At 57.9% G+C, this 19,216-nt stretch overlaps 8 protein-coding genes across 8 annotated transcripts; 5 read left to right on the top strand and 3 right to left on the bottom strand.

The window, feature by feature from the left end:
- Positions 1 to 1,132: 1,132 nt before the first annotated feature.
- On the top strand, positions 1,133 to 1,921 carry BO95DRAFT_426632 (uncharacterized protein; the record flags this gene model as incomplete). Its single annotated transcript, XM_025584757.1, has 1 exon — positions 1,133 to 1,921. One exon carries the CDS (start codon positions 1,133 to 1,135, stop codon positions 1,919 to 1,921), a length of 789 nt encoding a protein of 262 aa, XP_025447915.1.
- A 1,279-nt stretch (positions 1,922 to 3,200) lies between these two features.
- On the top strand, positions 3,201 to 4,398 carry BO95DRAFT_448695 (uncharacterized protein; the record flags this gene model as incomplete). The annotated part of the gene is made up of 4 exons (XM_025587899.1): positions 3,201 to 3,459; positions 3,517 to 3,756; positions 3,818 to 4,075; positions 4,223 to 4,398. The coding sequence occupies 4 exons, from the start codon at positions 3,201 to 3,203 to the stop codon at positions 4,396 to 4,398; spliced, it is 933 nt and encodes a 310-aa protein (XP_025447914.1).
- Positions 4,399 to 5,107: 709 nt separating this feature from the next.
- On the top strand, positions 5,108 to 7,042 carry med8 (RNA polymerase II mediator complex subunit MED8). The gene is made up of 3 exons (XM_025589459.1): positions 5,108 to 5,576; positions 5,798 to 6,015; positions 6,109 to 7,042. The coding sequence occupies exons 1-3, from the start codon at positions 5,452 to 5,454 to the stop codon at positions 6,549 to 6,551; spliced, it is 786 nt and encodes a 261-aa protein (XP_025447913.1). The 5' UTR covers positions 5,108 to 5,451; the 3' UTR covers positions 6,552 to 7,042.
- On the bottom strand, positions 6,591 to 7,765 carry BO95DRAFT_437549 (putative monosaccharide-P-dolichol utilization protein). The gene is made up of 2 exons (XM_025585299.1): positions 7,014 to 7,765; positions 6,591 to 6,952 (listed from the first exon to the last, which is right to left on the bottom strand). Exons 1-2 carry the CDS (start codon positions 7,638 to 7,640, stop codon positions 6,653 to 6,655), a joined length of 927 nt encoding a protein of 308 aa, XP_025447912.1. The 5' UTR covers positions 7,641 to 7,765; the 3' UTR covers positions 6,591 to 6,652.
- A 148-nt stretch (positions 7,766 to 7,913) lies between these two features.
- On the top strand, positions 7,914 to 9,949 carry cox10 (protoheme IX farnesyltransferase). The gene has a single exon (XM_025585298.1). It carries the CDS (start codon positions 7,984 to 7,986, stop codon positions 9,586 to 9,588), a length of 1,605 nt encoding a protein of 534 aa, XP_025447911.1. The 5' UTR covers positions 7,914 to 7,983; the 3' UTR covers positions 9,589 to 9,949.
- A 21-nt stretch (positions 9,950 to 9,970) lies between these two features.
- On the bottom strand, positions 9,971 to 12,337 carry BO95DRAFT_509915 (aspartate--tRNA ligase MSD1; the record flags this gene model as incomplete). The annotated part of the gene is made up of 3 exons (XM_025591314.1): positions 9,971 to 11,261; positions 11,317 to 12,023; positions 12,124 to 12,337. 3 exons carry the CDS (start codon positions 12,335 to 12,337, stop codon positions 10,128 to 10,130), a joined length of 2,055 nt encoding a protein of 684 aa, XP_025447910.1. The 3' UTR covers positions 9,971 to 10,127.
- A 718-nt stretch (positions 12,338 to 13,055) lies between these two features.
- BO95DRAFT_437546 (CocE/NonD family hydrolase) lies at positions 13,056 to 15,115 on the bottom strand. The gene has a single exon (XM_025585297.1). The coding sequence runs from the start codon at positions 14,849 to 14,851 to the stop codon at positions 13,079 to 13,081; it is 1,773 nt and encodes a 590-aa protein (XP_025447909.1). The 5' UTR covers positions 14,852 to 15,115; the 3' UTR covers positions 13,056 to 13,078.
- A 408-nt stretch (positions 15,116 to 15,523) lies between these two features.
- Positions 15,524 to 19,193, top strand: BO95DRAFT_448689 (MFS transporter; the record flags this gene model as incomplete). The annotated part of the gene is made up of 5 exons (XM_025587898.1): positions 15,524 to 15,849; positions 15,927 to 16,587; positions 17,644 to 17,680; positions 17,739 to 17,955; positions 18,104 to 19,193. 5 exons carry the CDS (start codon positions 15,524 to 15,526, stop codon positions 19,191 to 19,193), a joined length of 2,331 nt encoding a protein of 776 aa, XP_025447908.1.
- Between the last annotated feature and the right edge of the window lie 23 nt (positions 19,194 to 19,216).

Below are 19,216 nucleotides of genomic sequence, written 5' to 3'. Positions count from 1 at the left end.
GGTTGTCCTTTGCGGCTTCCCCTCTTTTCTCGTCGCCAGACCCTGGCCTCCTAGGCGAACAGCCAAATGGTTTGCTGACGCCGGCCGAACCACTGGCCTCGCCCTAATTACCTGCTGACCAGTGAATTGCGCAAATCTCGCGCCCTTGCTTCAGCTATTACGAGGCCTCCAGCTATCACCTCGAGCGGTTAATATCGCCTCATCCGTCTTCACCATGGCATGTCTCAAAATCGATACTACCAACCTGCTAGCCTCGACAAGGATATTTCCCAGTCTTCCAGTGCTGGTTGACGCCGAGGTCACTAGATGCGCCATGCCAAGACGACGACCAATTATTAGGCGCATTGCTGTCTGCCATCCCAGTAGCTGCACGCAGCTAGCAACTTGCAAAAGCAAGTTGACTGCGCCGCGTCCACATCTTCGCGACTGACCTCCTCACCCCTGCCCAGCAGTTACGCGGACCAGACCCCCTTCCTGCCTCAAACGCCCGTTAATGGCGGTGATTGCGGCCAACCTCCGTGCCGCTTTCATAAAAGCGATTTGTGTTCGGATAAAAGTGACCCTCACTCGACTTTCTTCCCCCACTCCACCCGGACGAAATGACTGCGATGAGGGTGTGCGAACCAGACTGTCGGGTCGTGTGTGAATGCCTTACACACCCGTGCGACCGTCACTGACTCGCCTGGCCCAGGATGACTACCTGCCGCTGCTGAAGGAATTGCCTGAAGGAAATCCAATTGTCGGTCCCCTCTGACTGGGACCCCCATCTATCAACCTTTTGAGCGATATGCATGAGCCCCTCGGCCGGCCTAATTTTCCTGTCATCGAGTAAATTGTACCGCCTCGATAGAGACAGGTCTCGAAGCCTGCGGCGCCGCATGGTGGTCTTCGTCCCTTCGACTACCTTCCTCTTTGAGACAGCTTCAGGGACTACGTTGTAGTGGAGGGAATATTGGGTAAGAAAGGGGGACCGGCTTCACACTGGGGGGACCCCATCCTTGAAAGGTACTGTGGATGTCTCGGCTCTTCCTTCCTTGGCCCTCAACTTTTCGATCCTCCGTGGCTCGGCCGTCGATGCTAATCCCATCTCAGCCTCTTCAGGCTTCATTCCATGAAAAGTCCTCTTGCGATTATGACGAACCTCATGCAGAAACTGCGAAGGAAGCGGAAGCTATCGTCCGAATTGCACTCACGATGGGGCGACATATCTATCACCTATCCCAACGGCGGCTCTTGGAACCAGTGGGATCAAGCGAGTGCGGGCGCCCGCACATCTGATGGAGACCGCGAACGGCGACAAAACTCGCTCGAGCCTGGTAGATGCGCCAGTTCGCCTCGCATAGGAGCTTCGGGACAACCGGCCAGCAGAGATGGGCGAGCACAATCCGTCGATTCAGCCATGACCATTCCTACGGGCCACTACGATGCGCGAGTGGGTAATCGCTCCAGGCAGAAGCAACACTCGTATGAATCAACCGTTGTTCATCCGCCGAGTGCCTGGTATCATTCGTGCTCCGACGATGGCTCGATGGAAGAGACAGAAGGGGCAACCGTTCCATCACCGCAGAATGTATCGAACGGGCGACACCAGCCCTCCTCCGGTCGGCCCAGTCTGTACGAGGATTCTGAACTTTACTCGCGAGCGTCCAAGTCGCCCCCATTGTCTGTGACGTCGCGTATGCGCGGATGTAGTGTCCAGGGGTATTTGGCAGAGTCTCCAGTGTCGATGCCAGGGACGGTCGGGTCGAGACATAACAGCTATACTTCCTCAGTTCCCTCGAATCCGTCCGAGGACCAGCGGATTCCGGGGATTATCCCACCATCCTCTACGCTGGCAGAGCGGAGGGCTAGCCGACGATCTAAGCAGGAGCTTGCCCGAGCACAGGAGATGGTTCCATCTTACGATGAACTGTATGGGTAAACGGTCTATGGAGAGATCTTGGCGGATACATTGGGTGGCTGTTCTGGCTTACGCATTTTGGGTCGTTTTGGTCGAGTGGCATTTTGTGATTGTGAATTGTCTGAAAGCCCCCAGCCCAGGACAGATGGCTGGTGATGTCGCGCTGGCTGAGAGGCATATGGTGTAGCTCGCGGGGATGGAAGCCCGATGATTAAAGCTGCTGCATTGTGGCGTCTTGTGTAATTAGTTTTGTTTGCGGTTGTCTGCTTGGGAGGCGTTTTTGATATTTCCCGGTACTATCCGTATTGTTCGGGGGAGGGTTATCCTGCGCAAGGATGGCGTCTCCTCTTCCTCCGTCAAGGTTGCAATTCCGGCGGAGAACAATGATAATCAATCTGATCAAGTCTATCGATCACACCATCTTCGCTGAATGGCACAGAGGATCAACAAGCAAACAGGAAAACCATGGTTGGAAGCGAAGAGGGCTGACTGAGAGCAGTTGCGGCGAGTTGAGAAGTTGAGATCTTGTCCAATGCGAGGCTGCGTGCAAGCGCCGAACCCCGCAAGCCGACTCGGGAGTGCTTTTGTTCTCCTCCTCCTGCATGGGGCAGGCTAGCAAATCACAGCGAGTCATGCTCTTTCCCGGGACTGCAAGCTTCTGCACTACATGTCACAGTCACATTTGTCTTGTCACAGTGATCAACAAGCCCCTCGCCTGCTTGGGAGAGGGGGGTGGGAGCTCCTTCTTAGCGCCCCGATTGACCAGGGGACGAGTTTTCTTTTGCCCGCTCTGGTTCAATCCTGGTTAATGCTAGTTGAGTAGTTGAACCAGTGTCTTCCAATGCTTGGTGATCCGGCACGGAAACAAGGTGGTTCGTTCTCCTCTCGCCCTTGCGGTGGTGACATGCATTTCTATCAGTCCCCCAACATGGCTCCGATCCCTCATGCCGTCCAACCGAAAGAGCTTGTCATGCATTATTTCGTGGGATCCGCATCGCCATTTCTACCCTCTGATTCCCTCCCCTCCATCCCGTGCCCTCCAGTGCACGTTCTCCCTCATCTTTGCCCCTGGGATTCTCTTGGGTCTTCCACTTCCTGTCGCTATCTCTATCCTCCTGCCGTGCGGTGAGTTCGATGCTGGGCTCGGTCGACCTCCTGCACTCAGCACCTCCATTCGTTTGGCTGTCAGGTAGCCCGGTAGTCTCGTCTTACTGGGAGCCGAGGAACGATCGATCATTCCAACCCTAAGAACATCGGCATGATATTCGAACCGCGGGGCCCGAGCTCCCGATCTACGATCATGTCGGTAGCAGCACCGTTACTGCTGCTACTGTCCTCCCTGGCTTCACCGGCCGGGGCATTGCATGCGACCTACGGTTCACCGTGCTATGACGTCTGTAGCAACCCGACCAACACCACTTCCTCGGAGATGGTCTGTCTGGACGAGTCGTACAACACCACCGAGACTGGCCGGAAGTTCCAAGAATGCGTCTCTTGCGAACTACAGAGCAATTACACCGATGCTGAAACCCAGATTAGTGACTTCAACTGGGGTCTCTGTATGTTTTGATTCCGTGTCTGGTAGACATCAGGCGCTGATAAGGTTTCCTGCCCAGATAATCTCCGGTTCGCATTCGACACCTGTGTCTACGGGTATCCGAAGGATGTGAACACGGTTTCGACTCCTTGTCTGGTCGCGTGCCTGGGCCTGAGCCCGGCGTTCGAGTTTGAGCTGCTGAACCCGAATCAGAACAACCTGCGGGCCTATTGCGCCACGGGGGCATTTGCCGACAACCACATCGACACCTGTAGTAACTGCTACAACCTGACAAGCACGCAGGGGTATCTGGCAAATTGTGCGTATGATCTTCTGTGAATCCGAGAACGAAGCCGCTGACGGAAGTTGGAAATCATCAGTTCTCGAGGCGATGCGTTATGAGTGTCACTTCCCCGTGCCCACTGATACGGCCTTTCCCATCAGTCCATCGGATATCTTTTCAGAAGTTCAGCTTCCCTTCTACAACAGGGATCTGCTGAACAGCACGGCGCACGATCCCATCAACTACCGACTGGCGACGCTGATCGGGCTTCCAGTGATGGGATTTGTGATTTTCGTCTGTCTGTGTACGATGAGTCTCTTCTTCTGCCTCGGCTGGCGGCGGAGATATGTCCGCCGTGAGCGGGCGTCGGAGCAGCAGCGATGGAAGACTCTGGCTGCGGAGCACCCATGGCGTGGTCCGGCGTATTCGCCGCAGGAGATGTATCCGCCGGGGGCGTACCAGCCGCAGCCGCAGCCGCAGCCGCCGCAGCAACTGCAAGAAGGCTCGGGCTTCCAGTTTGTGGATAATGATGGCCGCAGTCAGGTGGTGGGACACTCCAAGCAACATTTGAAAGAGACGACGGTGGCGATGGAGAGTGATATTTCTCCGGTATCTCCGCAAGAGAAGGGCAAGAAGCCTGAAGACTTCTTCCCTATCAAGTCTGACTCAAAATCATGAGCCTGTTCCTGCGCCGAATGTTGCAGCCAGAGGTTCCACTGGCAGGTGTTGACCTGACCTCGACGTGAAGAGGTCGTCACCATGACTGACTAGCCTGCATACAGGGCAGATGATGTTTGCTGTCTTTATTGTTTTTTAGCACATTGTGTCTCTTTTATGATGTTTATGACGAGCGGATCAGATGGGATCATCGCGAGGAGCAGATCTTGTATACCCCCCTCTCCTTCTAGTGTTGCACATAGTTTTGTTGATAATGTATTGCAAGTGATTGGATGGATGGAGATTCGTGAAGTGAAGTAATCTAAAGAGTTCCGAAGAAGTCTGAAGAATCATAAGCGCGTTGAAAGGGTAGTGTAGTTTCGAAGGTGAGTCCCACAGTGGAGATAGAAGAAACGCTTGCAAAAGACCCTGAATAGTAAATCCCCGCCTCTGTTGCAGAACAGAGCAGGAGACGGGGCTTATATCCTCTACTTCCCCGGTGCGTTAAGCGCGGGGGACAGGAAGGAGGAAAGGATGAGTGTGTGTGAACAGTTGTGCAGAATCCCTGCCAGGGGGTCTATAAATAAACACGGGATACTGGGTGCAGGATCATGACTGGTTGGGCGGTTAAGGAGTGTGTTTCATGGCGAAAGCCACGAAGGAGATTATAAGATAAGAAGAGATACTGTTGATGATTAGTGGTGAGGATAAGATGATGAGTTAGGCGCCAGGATTCTGGAGGATAGAGTTCTTTGTTTACTATGGGTGGTTGTGGTAGACTAGACTGGTAAGTTAGTATGGAGAGGAGATGGAAAGCGACAAGCGGATCGACCCTCAATTGCTTGCGGGGAGGGCGATGGTCGCCTCAGGCATAAACACCTTCAACATCTCCGCTGCCCTGTCGAACTCCGCCAACCACCGCCTTCATTGCGCCCGCATCTTGATATAGCAAGCAATACCTCACCATCACCACCACCACCTCCACCTCATCTGCCCTCTCTTCTTGGACTGGGATAGACCTTTCCTCTTCACCCTCCACCATCATCCCGCCAAAGAATCCGAGCAGACACCAAAATGTCCTCCCTCACTCCGGATCAGATCAAGACCCTCGAGCAATCGCGTCAACGCCTCGTGCAACTGACGCATTCCCTGGCCTCGTTGATCACCAGTTTGAACCAGAGTGATCCCCTGCCGTCATGGTATGTTACGCCCACCCCAACCCGACCCTTTTGCATTTTCCCCTTTCAGCGTCATGGACACATGCACAAACCCTCATTGACGTGCCCCCCTCCCCAATCCCCTACCCTCATAGCCTTATCCCTGACAACCCAAGTCCTGATGGGAGTTGGGTAAAGCAACACCAACTAACGATAAAACCGACTCACACCCACCACTTATTGATTTTCTTTTTATGGGACAGGACCTCCCTCCAATCCCAGGCCACAATCATCAGCAACAACCTCCTCACCATCTCCGACCACCTCTCGGACAACCGCGACCTCCTCGCCACCCTCGTCGCCTACCCAAGCCCCTCCTACCCCTCGCGCAACCCGGCCAACACCGTCGCCCTCGAGCAGCTGCTGCGCACCAAGCTCGATCCCCGGGTCGAGGACTGGGTCGCGCGCGGCCGGAAGGCCGGTGGGTCGCTGGCGGCTGCCTCGCCTCCGTTCGTGCCGGGGAGTACGGGGGGTACAGGGAATGGCTACGGGGGCAGTGCGACGGCAGCAGCAGCTGGGGCTGCCGGGAATGGTAATGGGCTGGACGATCTGGGCGCGCTCGCCGAGCTGTGGGATTGGGCGCCGGTGGAGGCGAACCAGGAGGCGCGGCGGAGGAATTGGGGTGGCAATTTTACGCTGGAGGAGCGGGAACAAGGGGTCGGGAATGTGGTGACGGGGTTGAGGCGGGTGTTGGAGGATGATGACGATGACAGTGAAAGTGAGGAGGGGGAGAGTGGGGAGGAGGAAGGGGAGGGGGAGCCGGATGAGATGGAGATTGTTGGGGTGAGGAGGAAGTCTGGCGTGGGGCAGGGGTTGGAGTTTGATATTGCCCCGGTTTCTGCTACTGCTGCTTCTGGCCCGGGGCATGCGGGGCAGCAGAAGGTTGTGGCGCCGGTTGTGCCGTTGGATGAGATTTTGCGGTTTATGACCGTTGGGATTATGCCGAGTCAGAGGTGATGATGCTCGTTACAATGGTTACAAGCGTTACAAGGAGCGGGGGAGAAGCGGACTAAGAATTATCTGGGTTAAAGAAGCTAAGAAAAAGGATGTGAGGCCACTCAACCACGTCGCCGGGTGGTAGGAGTCTTGCCGGATGGCTTGGGCGAGGAAATGCCCGAGCTGGTGGCGGTAGGCTTCGGGGTCGCGACGCCCGCGGCGCTGGCGCTGGCAATAGGCTTGCCCTTGGTCTGCTTCTTGACCTGCGACTTGGCCGGGCTGTTCCAGTAGTACAGCATCTGAGCCGCGAGGATCAAGTTCAGCGAGAATCCGGCAATAAATCCGTACAGGATCAGCTTGTCGTCCACCTCCTGCAGAGTCGTGAAAATGCGCGACAGAGAACCGGCGAGATAGTTGAAGACCTGGAATCAAGACAATTAGCTATAGTGCGCATGGCGAGACACCAAATCAGAACGAACTTACGGCAAATGCACTCAGCTGGCCAGTGCCACCCTCACTCCAAATCGTAAAAATCTGGGGCGCCTTGCTGGCCACACCCAGCGCGCCCGCACCGGCCTGCAGCAGGGACATCGTCTTCGCATCCACGAGGGTCTGGTCGAACAGCAAGGTATACACACTGGCGGCGACGACCGCCACGAACGCCGCCGCGGCCGCGGATCGGCCCGCAAACACCAGCACCAGGACCCCGACCACCACGTCCTGCACGGCGATCAAGGCCGACTCGCCGAAGGTGCTGAAGGGGAAGTTGTTGCGCACGCTGTACGACAGCGTGATGAGCAGGCTGGCCGTCTCCAGCGCATACGAGACGAACGAGACGCCGGCGGACGAGCGCGAGTTGATCAGCTTCAGGATCTGGGGCACCTTGACGATGGCGCTGGCGCCGACGATGGCGATGCCCAGCGCCTTGGAAATGGCCAGAGAGGTACAGGCGGGGTCCTTGCTGATGTCGAGGTCGACCACCAAGGCGTTGTGGCAGGACTGGCCGATCAGCGAGATGATCGCATCGTGCACGGGTTCGGGTACGGCCGAGACGATCGGGCGAAGGACGGGCTGGAGAGGATCCAGGACGGATTTCTGGAGGAGATCCATGATGTGTGGATTGTTTGATGGAAGAGGAGGAAGGCTGATGAAGGCTGATGGTGTGTAGGAGAAGGTGGATGCCTTGTTTCTAAGTAGGCTGAAGTGTGAGAGAAAGAAAGAACCCCAGAAAACAGAAGAAAACAGATGATGACAATCAAATAATCAAATCCACCGGTGGAATCTCACCGGTCGCCGCCGCACTGCATGCTTGGTCCCTGCCGTCGCCCGCACCCGCCATCTTTCCCTCTTTGGCTTCAATCCTTCCGATTCCCATCCCGTTGCTTTGCTCTGCATCCAGACAGACAGACCGACCTCCTCACGGCTGTCTGCTGCCTCGTCCCACCTCTTCGTCATGAGTCTCCTCCACTGCTCCTTGCGAGCAGTAGGACCGACTCGCGATGCCGGTCGGATCTCATTCCAATGCCTTCTGAGACGTTCTCCTCCACCGCGTCTCTCCGCCGCTGGTCTCCGCGGCTTCATCTCATCTTCCCGCTCTCACTCCGGCAGTGCCGCCTCTCAATCCCCTCCTGCACCTCTCCACCGCTCCTTTTTCTCCTCCAATCGCGCCCAAGATGCTGCAGCAAACAAGAGCAGCTTGTTGTCCTCGCTGTCGACCAACAATGGCAACCCTCAACCCGACTCCCCCGCCCGCAAATCAGCATCAGACCACCACCCGACCTCTACCTCTACCTCTTCCTCCTCCCCCGTCTCAACTACCTCCGAATCAACGCAGACAGAGCTTCCACACCGCCGCAGGAAACGACTAAAGGATGAAGCTGCAGCCAGCGACGCCGAAGCCGAACATGTCATCCCCCCCGACGCCTCCGCACAGCTGTCGGCCTTCTCCTCCGCCCTCCCCACCACGTCCCCGCGCCGCAAAATGGCGGCTTTTCTCGCGCTCTGCAAACCCCGGTTATCTGTTCTGGTCGTGCTGAGCGCAAGTGCAGCCTACGGCATGTACCCAATTTCGACGCTCCTCGCCCTGGATCCCTCGATGACCCCGCTTCCGACCCTCTCAACCTCCACCCTCACATTCCTCTACCTGACGGCGGGCACCTTCCTGTCCAGCTGCTGCGCCAACACCATCAACATGTTCCTCGAGCCCAAGTACGATGCCCTCATGTCGCGGACCCGCAACCGCCCGCTCGTCCGCGGTCTCGTCTCCCGCCGCGGGGCCGTGCTCTTTGCGATCGCAACCGCGATCTCCGGGCTGGGCCTGCTCTACTTCGGCACCAACCCCACGGTCACCGCCCTCTCCGCGGGGAACATCATCCTCTACGGCTTCATCTACACCCCGCTCAAGCGCATCCACGTGATCAACACCTGGGTCGGAGCTATTGTCGGCGGTATTCCGCCGCTGATGGGTTGGGTGGCCGCGGCCGGGCAGACCGCGACGACGGGCCACGACACCTGGCGCGACATGCTCTTCAGCGAGGACAGCGTCGGCGGCTGGCTGCTCGGCGGGATCCTGTTCGCGTGGCAGTTCCCTCACTTCAACGCGCTGTCGCACACCATCCGCGAGGAGTACAAACGCGCCGGCTACAAGATGCTCTGCTGGAAGAACCCGGCCATGAACGCGCGCGTCGCGCTGCGCTACTCGGTGCTGATGTTCCCGATCTCTATCGGCCTGTGGTGGGTCGGCGTCGTCGGCCACGGGTTCCTGGTCAGCAGCTCCCTCGCCAACGCCTGGCTCGTTAAGGAGGCCTACCGCTTCTGGAAGTACCAGGGCGGCCAGGGCAGCGCCCGCGGCCTCTTCTGGGCGAGTATCTGGCAGCTCCCCGTCCTACTGGTCGGCGGCCTGGTCACCAAGAAGGGTCTCTGGGATGGCGTGTGGCAGCAAGCGTTCGGACAGCCCGATGACCTCGAGGATGATGAGGCCGACTATGTGTACGTGGACGAGGAGGAGGAAGCTGCTGCTACTTCCACCACCCCCACGCAGGTCACTTCTCGGGCCTAGACCGGATCAAGAAACAAAACCAAAAACCAAAAACCGTGTAAAACAGAAACCAGATATAGAATGATTGGCATGGCCTGGGGGGTTATATGTGAATTTTTCTTTAGTGCATCTCATTCTGGTCCCACTCCTCTATTTACGTGTTATATTTTAGATTCCCTGTTTTGGTTGAATGTGGGACGGGCGTTGTCTTTTCCTTTTTTTCTGGTTGGTTTCAATGGCCTTCCGTGCCTTGTCTTGTATAACAGCCGTCGCGTGGAGCTTTGATGTTTTTATGTGCTTGTGATCTTACTCTGGTGATGGACTCGGTAGATGGAGCTAGCTGTACCATATCAACAGTACTGAAGGCTGCACTATATTCGAGTGATGAATGAAGTAAAGATGTCTTTTTTCTAGATTCTATACCAAAAAATTATAATACAGTACAGGACATAAGCCAGCCGGTCATACATCCCGGGAGACTGACCTATCACCCCGCCTCGCTTGATTGAAATCGTACACATACAGAGACACCACGACTACCGGCAGGTGAAGCGGCAGACTCACTCCTTCACCGCCAGATGATAGATCTTAGCCGCCTCGTCACTGATGGGACTGGGGGCCTTGACCATGGGATCCTCGCCGGAGCGGCCCATCTTGGGGAAGGCGATGACGTCGCGGACGGAGTCGCGGCCGAGCATGACGGCGACGAGGCGGTCGAAGCCCAGGGCGAAGCCGGCGTGCGGGGGGCAGCCGGCGCGCAGGGCGCCGAGCAGGTGGGCGAAGTCGGCGACGCGGTGGTCGGGCATGCGCAGCACCTCGCGGAAGACGAACTCCTGGACGGCAGCGTCGTGGATGCGGCGGCTGCCGCCGCCCAGCTCGACCCCGTTGACCACCAGGTCGTAGTGGTCCGCCGTGGCCCGGGTCGGGTCCGCGCTGAGGAGCAGGTCGACGTCCGCCGCCGTCTTGGGCGCAGTGAACGGGTGGTGCGTCGCCGAGAAGCCGGCGGCGCCGCCCTGGCCCGGTTCCTCGGCGGAGTCGCCGGCTGCCGCCGGGGTGAACAGCGGGAAGTCGACCACCCACAGGAACTCGAAGCCGGGGATGGCGGGCTTGAAGCCCGTCGCGACGGCGGCGGCGTGCAGCGCGCGGCGGAGGGTGCCCAGGGCCGTCGAGCCGCCCGTCAGCGAATTCTGCGGCCGAGCCTGGATGACCAGCAGGTCGCCGTGCTCGATGCCCAGCGTCGTCTCCAGGTGTTCGGCGGCCTCGAAGCCGAAGGGCTGCAGTCCGCTGAGCGGTTTGCGGGCGTCCACCACGAAGATCCCCGGCCCGCCGTCGGGGTTCTCGTTGAAGGGCGCGCCCTCGGGCGAGTCGAGGAACTGGGTGATGAATTCCTGCATGGCCGCCGGGTCGTTGTCGTTGCCTTCGAGCTTGAAGACCTCGACGACCGGATCGGTCAGCGGGGTGATCTTCTGCACGAGGTCGACTGGGAGCAGGTAGTCGATGCGCGAGATCTCCATCCCGTACCGCGTGTCGGGCTTGTCGGAGCCGTACCGGCTCATCGCTTCTTGGTAGGGCATGCGGCGGAAGGGGCCCGAGGGCGCGGGCTCCGGCATCAGCGTCGACCACAGACGGCGGATCACGCCTTCGATGACCTGCATCACGTCGTTGCCTGTGGCGAAGGACATTTCAAGATCCAGCTGCGGGCAGCGTGGTCAGTCATTGGAACAGAGAGAAGAGACGGGGGGAGCGTACCTGGGTGAATTCCGGCTGGCGGTCGGCGCGGAGGTCCTCGTCGCGGAAACACCGCGCGAACTGGTAGTAGCGCGGGATCCCACTGGCCATGAGGATCTGCTTGTACTGCTGCGGGCTCTGGGGCAGCGCATAGGCGAATCCGCGCTTGCGGGAGGGCACCAGGAACTCGCGCGCGCCCTCCGGGGTCGACTTGAAGAGCAACGGGGTCTCGATCTCCACGAACGCCGGGCGCGACTGCTCCAGCTCCTGTCTGCAGACGTTGCGGGCCTCGGCGCGGAACCGCAGCGCCTCGCGCAGCTCGCTGCTCGAGCGCAGCTGCAGATGGCGGTGCTTGGGCGGGTGGACGTGGTCGCCCGTCATGACGATGTCGTTCGGGAACTCATTCAGGGCCTGGATCTCGCCCAGGACGATCTCCCACGGGTCTCGCTCGGCCATCTCCGCATCCTTTGCTTGCTTCCGCTGGACTGTGCCTTTGATGACCACCGGGCTGTGCGCGCGCACCGCCTTGAGGGCGGCCAGGGTTCCACTCTTCTTGGTCGAGACCAGCTGCACGCTGTGTTTCATGGTCGGGTCCGTCAAACGGACGAAGGCGAGCTTGCTGGACAGCTCCCTGCGGTTGCCGACATAGCCTTGTAAGACGACCTCCTGGTCGGGCTGGGCGTTGGCGAGGAATGTCTCGAAGTCATAGGTCGGGGACGGAAACTCGACTGTAGCAGATGGTAATGATGATGGTTAGCGATGGCGTATTGTCGCAATGTCTCGGGATATCGCGAGAACAGGTAGAGCGGAGTGATCGGAACCACTTACTCGAGTTCTTGAACTTTTCAAGCAGTTCATATGTATTCCTGGTAGTTGGGAGGTGCTCGCGAGGCGATTCTTCGCTATGAGAAGATCGTAGAGGGGAGCTCTGCGCATAGAAAGTCCGGTTCAACGCCGGTCGTCGGCCGCGGATGTAGTTGGAAATCTCGACATAGCTGGCGCGGAGCTGAGGGGAGTATCGCGACGCCCTGGCCAAGAACATTATCAAGTGCAATCAGTCCTCGCAAAGCTTCACGGAAGTCTGAGAGGCCAATTGAGGTCAAACACAAGTGCAGAAGGTTGTTTGTCGAGTGACGCCGAGTGGGATGATGATCCGATAGCCGCGGATTCCAAGGCGGCACGACACGGCAGATGGGATCTTTCCGCTTTCCACATCGATCCTAGCGCTGCCCGGCCCACTACAAAAAAGGAATTCTCCGCCCATCTTTTTATTTTCTTCTTCATCCTTCCAAGTTTTCTTGAAGTGAGTGCTACATTCGAACCGAACCACTTGATAACGATAGTTACTAACATTTGATTTCTCCAGATGATGAAAGCCTAGCGTGTATCTTTCGATCATCTCTCCTCTTGGGCCCCAGCTGGCTCTCCTTTCGGGGTTTAAGGGCTGCTGGGAATCCCGGGATGGAGCGAGGCTGAGAAAGGCGTTCGGCACACCATACCTTGTTATTCACGGACGCGATGAAGGCATCTCTGATTCAAAATTTTACTTGGTGGTGTCCCCTGACCCGTTGGTATGACCCTTGATCGTACGCTGGGCGTACGTGCATGAGAGGGCTCTCCTTCGTTTGATCAGATTTCTGCGACAGTTACAGGAATAAATTCATCAATCAATTTTCCAGCTTCTACTTCTGGTATATCTACAATCACTTACGTAATCTGAGTACTGGCTGGTGTCTCGTTCTTCATCGTTCATCGCGTGGTGTCTCTGTATTAGTACTACATCTCAAACAAACGGCAGGATGATATGCGAAGACTGCTCTCCCCCAATGTGAACGATATGCGTCCCGTGCGACGCCAGCTCCTGAAATTCGTTATCCTCCTTGAATTCTCCCCGCAGGAGCGGGCTGTTCCCATGGATCTCCACGCGCACGCTCTCCCCGGCTTCATACTCCACCCCCATCGCCCAGATCCCAATCTCCAACTTTACCACCTCGCCCGGGCTGATGTACTCGTCCTGGTCGTGAGGGTGGAAGGGAAAGTTCTCATGCAGAGATTGCTTGCGATCAATGGCGCGTCTTGACGCCCGCAGGATCCCCAAAGAGCCCACGTGGAACATCAGATTGGTCTTCTCCCGTGGAGAGAGACTCTCAACGTCGTCCGGACTGACACCATGCTCTGCGATGGACGACCAGGGGATGTTTAAATTGAGCAGCGCCTTGCCCTGTGTATTAAGCTTGCGCACCAGCACATAGACATCGAGATCATGGGAATCGGGACAGGACATGTATACCACCGCTTTGGGGATGCCTGCCAGCCGGGTGCGGGTTGGGAAGGTATAGGTGAAGCTTGCACAGTCCTGGTACGTCTCCGAGTTGTACGACAGCGATGACGCTGCACTGGGGGCCTCAGTTCGAAGGGTGCCGTCGGCGTGGAAGTACATCTTGCGATAGTCGGTGCGTGGAATGGGATAGTCCTCCTCGACGATGTCGGACAACGGGTCTTGATTGAAGCGTAAGATGGTGGTTCGGACCCGCGGGGTTTGCTCCCATCCGTTGCTGGCGCCATTCAGGTAGTGGTCAAAGAAGGACGCCAGTTCATGGGCGGAGTCCTTGCAGTTCCACATGTCGTACCATTCCTGCCAGGGGCACAGCCGCAGCCACTTGTCCGCGGAGGGGATCTGAAGCCATCCGCGTAGCGAGCCCATCGTGTGCACGAAACTGGTGTAGGAGGCCGTGATGTAGGCGGGGATTTGGATCTTGCTGAAGTCTGGTCGTTTGTCCTTCCAGTACAAAGTGTCCGCGGTCCGATTGCGCCGGTACATCTCGTGGAAGTCCTCGACGCCGCCGTGACCCTGGATGTTGTGGTCGATGATCCAGTCAAAGAGGCCAGCATCGAAGACCCCGCCCCGGACGAATTGCTCGCGGTAGAGATCACTGCATGCCTCCCACGGGGCGATGGCTTTGAGGGATGGCGGCTGCAATGCCGCGATGAACCATTGAACGATGGCCAGGTGGGAGTTTCCGGCCAGTCCGATATTGCCGTTGCACCAGGGCATTTTGGCGATGGCCTCAATCACATCGTAGCCATCCTCGGCTTCCTGCGTGCCCATGATCCCCACCGTGCCGTCCGAGTCGCCCGATCCACGAGCGTCTACGTTGACGATGGCGAACCCGCGCGGCACGAACTCGGCTGGATCGGGCCCCTCGAACTTCTCAAGGCCGCTGAGAACACCCTTGGGGATTCCCAGCCCCCATGGCAGGAACTTGAGTAATGTGATGCCATTGAATTTCTTCCCGAAGGGGCTCCACGCCAGAATGGCCGGGACCGGCTTGTCCGAGTTGGCGGGCCGATAGATGTCGCAGTAGAGAGTGCTGCCGTCTCGGACTTGGATTCCCACGTCGTGGGAGGCGTGGATGTCGCAGGGCAGCGGACGTGAGCCGTCTGGACTCCAGCCTTGGGGGAGAGTTTCCTCGCGGAAACCAAAGGGCTGGTAGTTGTTTCTGCCCACGGTGGGCTTGTTGATCGGACGTGTCGCGACCGGCACGGGGGAAGGCATTGTGATCGGTGCCCTTTTGGTAGGTTACTGTTTGTTCCTCCTGGACCAGGTGAGGGCGCTGCCCTTCTTTTGAGCACTTCCTGGTGCACCGGTCCTGAGCATGCTTGCTATTCCCCACGCCAGATGGGGCCCACTGGTAATTGAACGTCACATTGTTTCCCACTTGCAACTCCTCCAGGTATCTGACAACCGGGTTGTGGACATTTGGAGTTGGCCGAGGCTGTCATTAGCGTGGGATGGATGGTTCATGGTTCGTGGTTCGCCACCTCGGCCGAGTTTGTTGTACAGTACTTGAATGCATACGGAGTATTTTATTTCCCAGATGGATCGGCGGGCGAGTTCGGGTGAGATTGTCATGGATCCTCCACCATTTCTGGATTCTCCACTTCCACAAGATTGCCCAGTCCTGCTGACCACCCCCACACTCAACAGAGCCACTAGACCGGATCAGCTTGAGCAACTATGTCGCAGTCCTTCGGAGGAAGGCCAATTCGACCGTGTACTCTCTGATACCAGGAGACGCCAAGTCGGATTCCGGTCCCAATGGCATGACCCTCCAGAGAGGCTATAGAAAAGGCCAAATGATACCCTCTCCCGCCGTCACTCAAGATTTCCACATCCATAGTTTCCATCTTGCTTGCTAACTTGCCAACATACATACGATCTCACATCATGGCCCCCTCCCGCATCGACACGCCTGAGGCCACTCCGGTGGCGCCGACGAAGCTCCAGTCGAGCCAGAACCCGAAACCCCAGTATGGCGACTTCCGCGACGAATTCTTCCGCAACGGCTACGCGGTCATCAAGGGCGCCTTGACGCCGGAGCGGGCGCAGGAATACCAGAGCCGGGCGCTGGACTGGCTCGAGTCGTTCGGGCTGGGGTTCGACCGCCACGACAAATCCACCTGGAAGAAAGAGAACCTGCCGCAGAGCTGGAAGGGCGGGATGTACCTGCACTTCTCGGCGGCGCACGAGAAGTACGTCTGGGACGTTCGGTGGTACGTGGTCCCCCCCCCCTCTTTCAGTCACATCCAGCCCCTCATATCGACCTGAATACTGACACGGCTGCACGAAGTGAACCCGGCGTGATCGCCCCATTCGCCAAGCTCTGGGAAACGGACGAGCTGGTCGTCTCCTTCGACACGGTGAACATCACGCTCCCGCAGTCGATCGTGGGCGAGTACGACTCGAAGCCGTGGCCGCATGTGGACCAGGCGCCCGAGCGGTCGGGTATGCAGTGCGTGCAGGGGATCGTGAATCTGTCGGAGGCCGGCCCCGCGGACGGCGGGCTGGTGGTGATGAAGGGGTCGGCGCCCCTGTTCGACGACTTCTTCGCGGCGAACCCCGTGACGGGGCCGACGCCGTGGCGCACGGCCAAACACAAGGACTTCCACCCCTTCTCCGAGGCGGACCTGGCGTGGTATACCGCGCGCGGCTGCGAGCTGGTCAAGGTCTGCGCCGAGCCCGGCGACCTCATCATCTGGGACTCGCGGCAGGTCCACTGGGCGCGGTTCGGCGAGTCGGACGTCGTGCGCACCATCGTGTATGCGACCTACACGCCCGCGGCCTGGATGACCGACGCGGACCGCCGCACCAAGGCGGAGCTGTTCGAGCACTTCGAGACCACCACCCATTGGCCCCATACCAATCTGTATACCCATGGCAAGGCGACGGTGACGGTGGATGGGGAGGAACGCGTTGATCCGTTGGAGAGAGATGAGCCCCTGACGAAGCCGGTGCGGACGGAGCGGTTGTTGAAGCTGGCGGGGGTGATTCCTTACTAGATCTTGTGTTTTGTTTTGTTTTGTTTTATTTAGTTTGACAATGATACTCCTGCTATGATTGTGATTTGGATTTTCATTGCTCTAAGGTGTAGATTTCCAACTTCATCCTAATTGGACCCCATTCCGGGGCAACTCCTCGGTAAGCAGTCTGCCGTTAATGCCGGTGTATACGACTAAGGCACTAAGTACGAAGACGGACGACGGAGGTACTGTGTAGTCTAGCATCCAACCCGTTAGAAGCAAAAGTGGATCACGTCAAGATAAGTTAGGTCTGGTCTGGTCTGGTCAACACGTGGCCATCCCCCCCAAAAGCCGTGCACAGACTCGAGTCCCAACCGATGCAATCCATCCATGGATTCCATGGTACTCCGTAACTTGCCTGGTAAGCGAGCGCAACTCAACCCGCTTCGGGCGAGCTCGGGTGAGATGATGATCCATCCACTAATCCACTAAAGCCTTTCCCTCCCACTTCACTTCCCCCAGTCCTCAACAACCGCTATTATGCTCTCGGCTCCACGTTCAATTAACTCTTCCCCACCCTGTCAGTGACGCCAATGACCACCTTGGAGTTATCAACCCTACATGAGTAACATGACAAGGGGGGTGGGGGCAAGAGGGCCGGGTGCAAGGGTATACCCCGTGGGGTAAGTTTACTGTCTGAGAGGCGAAAGTGCTTCTTGTGGAGGAAGGGAAGGAATTCTTAGATATATCTGCATTGCATCGCCTGAAACGGCGAATGATCACGCATTAGACTGGAGTTCTCTCGCAGCAGAGAATCTATCCGGCATACAGTCATGGATACCAAAGACATCGATACCACGCACGAGGAAGTGGTCAAGCCGGCCGCTCCAGACCAGCTCCAGCCACTGGGCACGGTCAAGCTGGTCGAAGATGGCGAAGTCGTGTTGATTCCCACCCCTTCACCCGATCCACGAGGTATGGACGAACTTGCTCAACGATCAGGAAGGTGAGGGCTAACACGCCGCAGATCCTCTCAATCTGCCCCAGTGGCATAAGTGGGTCATTACCTTTGTGCTGGGAATGTGTGAGTTGTGGCTATCGTCACTCAACCTGGGATGTTGGATCTAACTGCAGAGGCACAGTCTCCGTCTTGGGAGTTCTTTTGACCTCCGGAATGGGCCCCTTCACCACGACCATGGCCGCCTACTACAACTATGACCCGCGAACGAACGATCTCATGACCTACCCGACCCTGTTCATGGGTATTGGGAACCTGATTGCTATGCCGCTGGCCATGGCCGTGGGGCGGAGGCCGATTTTCCTTGCCTCGGCTCTGGTTCTAACGGTAGGGTCCATCTGGTGCGCTGCGAGTAAGAGTCTAGGATCGCACATCGCCGGACGGGATATTCTCTCGCTGGCGGCCGGTCAATCCGAGGCCTTGTGTCCGCTGATCATCCAAGTAAGCCGAACCCCGACTACCCGCCCCCATCTCCGGTCAATCTTTAAGTGACTCGACGCAGGAAATCCACTTCGTCCACGAGCGCAGCAGCAGGCTTGCCTGGTTCAGTGCTATCCAGTCGATCGGATCCGCAGCGCTGACGATCGCGACATCCTACCTCGTCATCGCTCTGGGCTGGCGGTGGTGGTACGGGACCTTCGCCATCGCGAGCGGGGTGGTGTTCGTGGTGGCCCTGTTCTTCGTGCCGGAGTCCCTGTACGACCGGCCGACCGATGCCTTTGAAGGCCGCGTCCACATCCACCACGAGGGGCAAGAGCTCAATGTCTTGCGCGCAACGACCAAGCACCCGGTCGCCCTGGACTACACGCGGTATCAAGCCCGAACCTTCCGCCACAGCATGAAGATCTACCACGGCCCCGCCAACTGGGGCGCCGCGGCGCTGTGCTGGAAGCACATGGCCCAGTGCATCCTCTTTCCCGGGGTCCTGTGGGTGGTGCTGATGAACAGCATCTCCCTGGGGATCTATGTCATCGGCGTCACCGAATATGCCCCGCTGCTGGCCGCACCTCCCTACAGCTACCCCGACACCAGCCTGGGTCTGGTCCAAGGCGGCCAGATCGTGGTCTCGATGCTCATGGTGCCGATCCTGGGCTACGGCGGCGACCGCCTGCACCGGTGGATTGCCCGTCGCCGCGGCGGGGTGGTGGCGCCCGAGATGCGTCTCATCCCCATCATCCTCCCCATTGCGGTCGTGCTGATCTCCACGATCATCTACGGTCGCGCGGGCTCGCACCCGGCCGACTGGTCGTCGTGGGCCATCGTCACCACATTCAATGGCATGTACTTCGGCTACATCGGGATCATCCTCAATGGGTTCACATACACGCTGGATAGTTACGGTGAGCGCGCCGCGCCGATCCTGGTGCTCATCTGTGCGATCCGTGGATTCATCTCGTTCGGGATCTCCTTTGGTATCACGGAATTCATCGCGCAGAAGGGCTTTCAGGGTAGCTTGGAGATCTGTGCGATCATCATGGGGGTGATCTCGGCCCTGGGGCTGCCGGTGTTTATCTTCGGGCCGAAGATCAGGTCGCTGACGATGAAGTATGCGGTTGATGGTAAAGGTGTAGAAATCTGATTAGAAGAGGTGGGCTAGAGCAT

This window comes from Aspergillus brunneoviolaceus (genome assembly GCF_003184695.1).
Source record: "Aspergillus brunneoviolaceus CBS 621.78 unplaced genomic scaffold BO95scaffold_1, whole genome shotgun sequence".
NCBI lineage: Eukaryota > Fungi > Ascomycota > Eurotiomycetes > Eurotiales > Aspergillaceae > Aspergillus > Aspergillus brunneoviolaceus.
The sequence above is the reverse complement of the archived record's forward strand: the minus strand, read 5'-3'. Positions and strand labels throughout refer to the sequence as shown.